The sequence below is a fragment of the Talpa europaea genome (assembly GCF_964194135.1).
Source record: "Talpa europaea genome assembly, chromosome: 16".
NCBI lineage: Eukaryota > Metazoa > Chordata > Mammalia > Eulipotyphla > Talpidae > Talpa > Talpa europaea.
Genome location: NC_140084.1, coordinates 27441902 through 27450554, shown reverse-complemented (window position 1 = coordinate 27450554; position 8653 = coordinate 27441902). Strand labels below are relative to the sequence as shown.

At 46.2% G+C, this 8653-nt stretch overlaps 1 protein-coding gene across 1 annotated transcript; it reads right to left on the bottom strand.

Annotated features, from left to right (window-relative positions):
• Positions 1–547: 547 nt before the first annotated feature.
• On the bottom strand, positions 548–5871 carry PDCD5 (programmed cell death 5; the record flags this gene model as incomplete). Its single annotated transcript, XM_084256722.1, has 6 exons — positions 548–595; positions 913–984; positions 1858–1949; positions 2973–3034; positions 4903–4940; positions 5806–5871. The coding sequence occupies 6 exons, from the start codon at positions 5869–5871 to the stop codon at positions 548–550; spliced, it is 378 nt and encodes a 125-aa protein (XP_084112848.1).
• Between the last annotated feature and the right edge of the window lie 2782 nt (positions 5872–8653).

The window sequence follows — 8653 nt, the reverse complement described above, 5'->3', positions numbered from 1 at the left end:
ATGTCTCACATTTTTCTTAATTGCACTAACCAGTCTCTCCCAGTTTATATTTTTTCATGAAATATCACTCTTGTTACAGAGGTGGTTTACTATATAATTTAGTCTCAATGCCTTTTAAAAGCAGATTATAAATGAAACCAAAGCTAGGCGTTTTCTTACATTAAATGTAAGTACTATCTGCAGAAGAACAGTCGCTTCCCTGCTTTCAGGGCCAATGTCTAGGAGTGGAGTGTTTGGCTTCGCCTGCTCTGGGCTTAGTTCTCGCCACTGAAGAGCGCAGGCAGCCTCTACTGCAAAGGGTGTGTCCAGGCTGCTGCGTGGGTTTAAGAGCTTTTGGTAGGAAAGGGGGAAAAAATTGAAATGTTGATTTTCTGTTCCTTTGGCTATGGTACAAAAAGAACTTTGTTCAAACTGTTATTTTGAATAACAAGTTTATTTTTTTAAAGGCATATAGACAATAAACAAAGTAAATATTCAATCAGGTCTCAACTTCTGCCAAGTAGTCCTAGAATTGTTCCATTAAGTTCAGTCTCTCAACATTACAAATTCAATAATCGTCATCTTCATCAGAGTCCATTACTTTTCTTCTGTTGAACTGGGGGTGAAATTAAATCAGTGTCATGTTTACTAAAGCATAATTCAAACTTTCCAGAAGAAAAATTTCTACCTACTATGTTTAGCAAAACATTTTTTTGTCTTCCTTAAAACCTAGTGTTTTAGATCTAAGGGGACGGGAACAACAGAAAAGCCGTAAAAATCAGACCCCGTGATAGATGCAGTCTTTCTCCCCAAACATTTATGTGTTACAAAAAGAACTTGTCTGTGGACTGACAGATGGCCGAGTCAGCAGAGGTGCGTTCAACACATCACTTAAAACGGTTTGTTTTGTGGTGTGCATTTGGGGAAACTTACTTTAACTGTTGTTTTCTTTTCTGTCTGTTGGCTTACTTTTTCAAGGATTTCTATTAAACCTTGTTCTGAAACCTAGAATAGCCAGAAAGAGAAAAAGAACTTTTGAAACAAAGAACCGTCCTCAGCAGACAAGTTTCACAACCTTTTGAGATATGGGAAAGTGAAGGTGGCATGAGGTTGAGACAACTGCTCGTATTTATCAGTTACAGTTATAATTTAAATTTGCTTGGTTATCCTCACTTGAGGGGAGGGAGTTTCCATCTGTTTGCTTCCTCAGAAAAGCCCAAAGCTAACAGGTGCCGAAGTACACCTTCATTATCATCCACAGACGATGAGAGCCACCCACACCACTGTGTTCAGTGCCAGGAGTAAAGGCGCATCACCCTCAGAAGCTCAGATGCAGGAGGCACAAAACCCGGGCTCTTTCGCAAACAAGTTCTTGGAATAAGGGACTCGGGCAGGACTGACTCTGTGGACTTGTTGGCAGCAGGCTTCCTGGTGCAGGTGGGGCTCGCCTGGGTCTTGAGAGAAGGCCCAGCTGCCCAGTGTGTCTCCATCACAGCATGAAGGGAACCTACACGACAATCAAGGGCTTTTACCTCCTCTGACCTCCATAGCAAGCTTTGCTTCTACCTATATTGGCAGCCTGTAACTTATTATTGACAACCCTTGTTTCCAGTAAGTTAAGCTGGCTGACAGTAACAGTTGTGGGGTCACACAGACACCCATGAAGTTCCATGGCAATGTCCAGGAAAGGAAAGCAGTAGAGGATTTTAAAGCAATTTGTTGTCTTTTAGTATAGATATGACTATTCTCCTATTTAAAAATTATTTCACAGAGTCAGTAAGAATTCCATAACCACAAGATGAAATTGGCCTTGCGAAGGTATGTTCTGGTACAGCAGGTAACACGGGGTAAAACTGCCTCAAGGCAATCCAAACTCACCTTCCCACTTAGTTGTCCATATCTTGCCATCTGTATAAGGTAATTCTCTACTGCTTTAGTTTTTTCGGGCTTTACAAGTGCTAAATTACTTACTAAAAAGAAAAATATACAAAAGTCATCATAACTAAATGCACATATTCTTAAAACTATGCATTGACATCTCCAAAGCATTTCACAGACCATGTCTAGAGAGGGAGGTAAGTAGGCCAGATAGTCCTCTTAAAAAAGAAACTGAAGTTCAGCAGTGTCGATCTCAGTCAAGGCTACACAGAGGGGCTGAGCCCAGATTGAACTTGGGCCAAGAATGAACTTGGGTCCTCAGATTCTAAGTTCCCTACTTATTTTTAAAATATGATTGCCCTCTGGAAATCAACTTACAGGCTGCTACTCACATACAGCTGTGGTCATTCATCCGGGCTCCTTCTCCTAAGCTGGGCTTCAGTTTATGATACAGAATACACTAGTTCATTCTGATTGGCTTAATTTCATTTTTTATAGGGCTTTATTCTTAGTTTTTATTATGCAAAATTATGAATCGACATTAAAATCAAGAATGCAATAAACCCCTAAGTTCCCATCACCCATGGCAACTACCAGCAACGTGTGACCGCCTTGACTGAAAAGTTGTTGCCTATAAATTTTACCTACTTTGTGCTTGGAGATCATCTCACTAAGAACCAAGCTGGTGCTTTCAATTAATGATTAAAGTACTTTTCTTTAAGAATTATAACATCGCACTCCTTATAAATACTCTATCTCGTTTTTTTGATACAACTAATACTTACTACAGAGATAGCAGTATTTGTTGGAAATTTTTTTAAAGATTTATTTATTTATACAAGAACTGGAGTACAGGCCAGATGTGCGGGAGGGTGAGAGGATTCACCAGAGACAGAGCAGGGAACAGAACAGGCAGATGGACCAAAGACACTGCTGAAGGGAGCAGCGGGAGACATAGGAGAGGTCTGCCGCGCCATGTGAGTTTCTCCACAGCCAGCTGAGAATCGAACCAGCACTGCAGAAGCAGTGGACAGCTTCACAGCGCTGCGCTCAACCTGCTGCACCACCGGGGATGCCCTCTGGTAAATAATTTAAAGGAAACTAGAGATGCTTACATCGGGCCCGGGCTGATTGATCCAGAACTTGGGCCAAGATACTGTTTCTCATTTCTGCTTCCCTACAACAAAAACAGGTCAAGCAAAATTAGAACCAAGCAGCCAGCAGTCCTATAGAATAGACAGAAACATAACTCACTCGACACACTCTGCAAGATGGACCCCTGCTGCACACACACAGACTGCGCCATGGGCCGGTGCCATGTGGGTAGCAGCAGGCATACTAAAGTAGAAGAGTCCACTCTTGCCCTCAGAAGCTACCTTTACATTAGCACCCAGCAGGTGGAAAGGTAAACTTTCTATTTTCATAATTCAAGGTGGAGTTCCAGTTCAACCACCATTACCAGCACTTACTAAGTACTTCATGTGAGAGGTTCTAGCACTGTATAGTGAGAGTTCGATTAGAAGGACCAGTGATTCATCTCTGTGATAAGAGATGAGGAAGCTGAGACCCAGCGAAGACACTGAAGAGACAGGTTATCTGAGGCTAAGCTAGAACCACATCTATGTTTCGAGATTCTTCTATTTTTTTAGGTGGGGAGGAGATAGAAATTATAATTCTGCAACTATCCTTGCAGTTTCCTGCCTATCCAAGTAGAAACTAATTCATGTTCATAAGGCAGTTATTTTTAAAATGATGTCCTTCAAGAAACAACACACCACATAGACAAAAGCAGATTCTTTGGCTAAAACACTGGCTGTGCCTACTAACTGACCCACGTAAGGAGCCCTAGGGCTCAAGGCACAGAGCCTGAAGCCCACTACTTGGCATGTCCCCCTTATTCCAGAGTCCTCTGACCCTGCTATGAGCTGTACTGTACTTCACTCAATCTAAGATGTATCTCTAACAACAAGAAAACACCGCAGAGGGTCTAATATAAGATGCTATAAGGTAAGGCAGAATAAGCCCGGTGTGCAGAAGGGCCAGCAAGAAGGCATGCATGCACAACCTTGGCCCAGACTGCAGGTTTGCTGCCTGGATTCACTCAACCAGGGTGGAGGGAGGGGGATACCTCAAGCAGAGAATTTTAAGAGGTCTCCGGTTAGAAATGTACCCAAGTGATGGCAGAAGCAAAAGTAAATCCTCTCTGAAAGAACCCAGGATAAAAGGGATCAATTTTGACACACAGCCCATTTCGGACATGTTAAAATGGTAAAAAAGGCACATCTTAGAATCAATGAAATTCATTTTCTCGCTGGCACTATCCCAGGTGTATACCGTTTGTCTTGTCCCACTAATTAAGCCATTCAAGGGCAGGAACTTTCTCTGCCTCACCTATTCCTGCAGACCCAGCAGAATGCCTGACCCTGAGCAGGTACCCAAATATTTGCTGAATGAACATGCCACGTGGTAACATGATGGGGGAGGGAAAAAGAAGAATTGTTCTGTAGGTATAGTTTCAGGTTTGCAAGATGAAAAAGTTCTAGAAATCTGTTGCAAGAGAATACAGGTACTATTTCACTGTACACTGGTAAAGTTTGTGGGGTTTTTTTTTTTTTTTTTAGTCACAACTAGGGAAAGAAGGTAGCATGGAGCAACCACGTATTCATTCCACTAACCTGCCATGTGTGAGGTGCTCTGCTATGCACAGGGATAAAACAACAGTAAGAGTACTATAATAGTTACTAATTATTGAGAATATACTAAATGTCAAGCACCTGACCCAAGTAATCCTACCCTATCAAGTAGTTCTTGCTGTGCTGTTTTTAAAGTAATTTAGCAGAGCAACAAGCATCAACCCTAACTGCAAAGTAATGTGGGACTCCACATGTTTAATAAATTAGAACAATGATACCAGGATGATTCACAGAGAAATCACTACATCAGGAAAAAACTAAGATTCACACACTTGTTAAAATAACTAAAGTTCAAAAAAAAAAAAATTTGGTAAAATCACCCTCGGTAAAAATTCTGAGCTCCAACCCATACCTGTGCTTTGCTTCCTGTTGTGCTGCATCTCCAGGGTCCTGAAATGATAATTTTTACCTTTTAGTGGCGTGCTTTCACAGAGAGAAACAAAACAAAGCAGGAACTATCCTAGTTGGCTTTTGATACCTAACAGGCTCCCGCAGTGAGACACAGAGTCCCCAAAACTAAACTGGACCTCACACAGGAGAATGGGTTACTTGTCATTCACCACAATGATCTGACAAGTTTCCAAAGCCACAATCTGACAGAGTATTTTCAAACACAACAACAATCAGGGAGGGGCGTCCCTGTACTATGCAGTTTACAGTAACTGATGGAAAATGAAATCTGCTTCGGTGCTGGGGATGATTCAAGGGGAGCTTCACCAGGGACCCCCTAACCCACCCCAGGCCGGGGCCCGCCCCTCCCGGTGTAGACACCCCTAGACACTCATCTCCGAGGTGAGCGCGGCTCCCGACAGCCAGCCCCCCACAGCGGGTGGGTGTCCCTCGACTCCCCGCACCTGGCGCGGGACAGACCCTCAAAAAATGTTTGCCGATAATGTGGGGGCGGCACCACTGAATTCCAGAAAATAATTCGAGGGCGAAAACGGTCTAGACACAAAAGCCGCACAAGAGTGCGGAGGGCCCCGAGCAGCCCGCGCTCGGCCCGGCCCGACACCCCCGCGCGGGCCCCCTCCGGCCAGCGGACCCCGGCCCGACAGGCCCGGCCCGGGGGCGCACGTGGCCGCCCGGCAGCCCCGGGCCCCGCGCGACAGGGAGAGGCCGCGGGCCTCGGGGGGCCACGAGGCCGCGGGGGCAGCGGCGGGGTCCCGGGCTGCGGGTCGGCCCCGCTCCCGGCGCCCAAGCCCCCCCCCCCCGGGGCCGCGCCCTCCACCTCCGGCGAGGGCGGCGCCCCGCTCACCCCGTGCTTCGCCTGCAGCTCGGCCAGCCTCTGCTTCCGCAGCGCCTCCAGCTCCTCCTCCGCCATGGTGCGGCCGCCCGCCCTGCAGCAGCAGCCCCGGCCCGCTCCGGGGGATCTTCCGCAGCCCCTCGGCGCGAGCACTCCCGCCCCACTGCGCAGGCGCCCGCAGCGCCCAGGCATCACCAATCCAGCCCCGAGCCACGCCGCCCGCGAAGCCAGGGCGCCGAGTGAGGCCCGATTCTGCGATCGCGGATTCGGGCGTGGGCGGGGCCGGGGGCCGTGGGCCGGGGGCCGTAGCTCCGCGCGGAGCTGGGCGGCCCATGATGTCAGCCCCATCCCCCACCCCCGCCTCCGTGCGCGCTCCGGGCGCTGGCCGCTGCCTAGTCTCAGACTGGATGTGCGGGAAAAGGGTAACTGAAAACAGGTCTCCATCGGAAACTGGAATAAGGGGCCTCCCTGGTGGCGCCAGGGGTTAAGCACCTAACTATGGAGCAATCCACAGCCTGTGCAGCATGAGTTCGAACCCCGGCTGGCCAGGGAGCTACCCACATGGCGCGGCAGACCTCTCTTGTCTGGCCTGCTGCGACCCTCAGCAGTGTACTTCAGTTAGTCTGCCTGTTCTGTCCCCCACTCTCTCTGGTGAATCCTCTCACCCCTACATCTCTGGCCTGTACCCCAGCTCTTGTATGCATAAATAAATATTTTTTTTAAAAAAACTAGAATAATAATAATAGGTAAAATTTGTTGGTGGCCTGTAATGTACTAGGCTCACTGATCTCCCATTACAGATGAGGGTCCCTGGGCTTAGAACCCCTTAAGTGGGGTGGGGTGGGGGGATGTTCTGAAACTGGATTGTGGTGATGGTTGCATGACTCTTAAATTTACTCAAAAACCGAGTTGTTTACTTAAAATGGGTTAAAATGGGGTGCTGGAAGATGAAAAGACTCGGGGGCACCCAACCACTGAGAAGCCAGGTTAAAGCAAACTTGTGAGTTTTGGGCACTGACCCAACTTTCCTCAGAGGTTGCAGAGGGTAGAAGGAAGGAAGGGGAGAGAGCTGGGGGAAGTTGTACCTGCCCTCAATGGGCCTCCCTCGGAGGATGTTGGAGTGGCAGCTGTGCTGGGATGAACTCCCTGACCATTCTCTAGTGACCCTTTGGAAGGGGGCTCAGGGGTGCGGTGGGGAGAGGTGGGGGATGCTCAGCTTCTTAACCTCGTTAGTCTTGCCTGTTATCCATGTACTGTTTTAATTTTTTAATTGTACCAAAATCTAAAAATTACCATTTTAACTCTACAGTTCAGTAATGTTCAATATGTCCACATCATTGTGCAACCAATCTATAGAAGTCTTTACATCTTGTAAAACTGAAACTCTACCTATTAGATAAAAACTCCCCACCGCACCCCCAGCCCCAGCCCTGGAGAACCAGCATTCTATTTTCTGTCCTTCTGATTTTTGCCTAGAGTGCCTACCTCCTATATGTGACAATCCATATTTGTCTTTTTGTGACTGGCTTATTTCACTTAGCATAATGTCTCCAAGTTTTTTCCTATTGTAGCACGTGTTAGAATTTCTTTTTAAGACTGAATAACTTTCCATTATAAGCATAGTCATGCGGCCATTAATGAGGGGGGTACATTCCGAGAAGTGCTTCCTTGGGTGATTTGGTCACTGTGCAAGCGTCCGAGTGTAACCTATTACACATCTAGGCTGTATGGTGTAGCCACTTGGGGCTGCCATGGTATATGGGGTCTGTCATTGCTGAAACATCATTACGCTATGCATGACTATGGCTTACATTTTATTTATCCACTCACCCATCAGCAGACATTTGTGTTGTTTCCACCCTCTGGCTATTATGAATAATACTGCAGTGAATGTGGCTGCACAACTCTTTCAACTAAGGAATTTTGGGGTCTCCCTGGTGGCCTATGGGTTAAGTCTCAGCACTATCACCACTGCGGTGTGAGTTCCATCCTGGCCAGGGAGATGACCTACATATGGCACAGCAGACCTCTCCTGTCTTGCCTGCTGCTCCCCTTAGTAATGTATATCAGTAAATGCCCTTGTTCTGCTCCCCACTCTATCTTTGGTGAATCCTCTCACCCCCTGCACCTCTGTCCTATACCACAGCTCTATGCATAAATAAATAGATATATCTTTTAAAAAAAAGAACTATGGGGTATCAACACTCCAATGTGTTTGAATTTGACATTCTCAGACATTAATGATGCTTTTCCTCTAATGCGTAAATAGGAGAGATTTGGAGGGAGAGGTTATAAAAATTAAAGTCTGGTGTCTTAACTCCTATTTCAGGGTGTCAGGGTTTGAGACCCAGCTGTGCACTGGTGGATGTGATGGTTTCCACTCACAAAAGCCAGTCCTTGTCAGAAGGATGTGGGCCTAGCTGGTGTGGTGCACACCCCCATAAAGAAGTGGGGAAACCAGAATAGCAGAGATGGGGATCCTCACCGGATTCTTTTATCAAAATACATCCTCAGTGGATCAAATATTTAAAGGTTTAAATAAACAAAGCCCAACACTAAGATAAATTATGTAGTTGTGACTGTTTTAGGGCAGATATGAAAGGGTTTCATCAAATCATCTGGGTTGGACCTCTTTGAAATGTATTTTTGACAGCTTTTCATTTTTCTTCTAAGGTGATTATCCTGTTCTGTTTTCCTGTTTCTTCCTGAGAGAATTTTAATTTCTAGAGAACCATTCACTTCATTCAGGATTTCATCCTTTCAAAACGTGGCCAGCACCTCTATATCTATGGCACTATCTTCTCAGGGATTGTTGATTTGATTGTTCATTTGTGGATCATGGTTTCTTTTTTTCTTGATT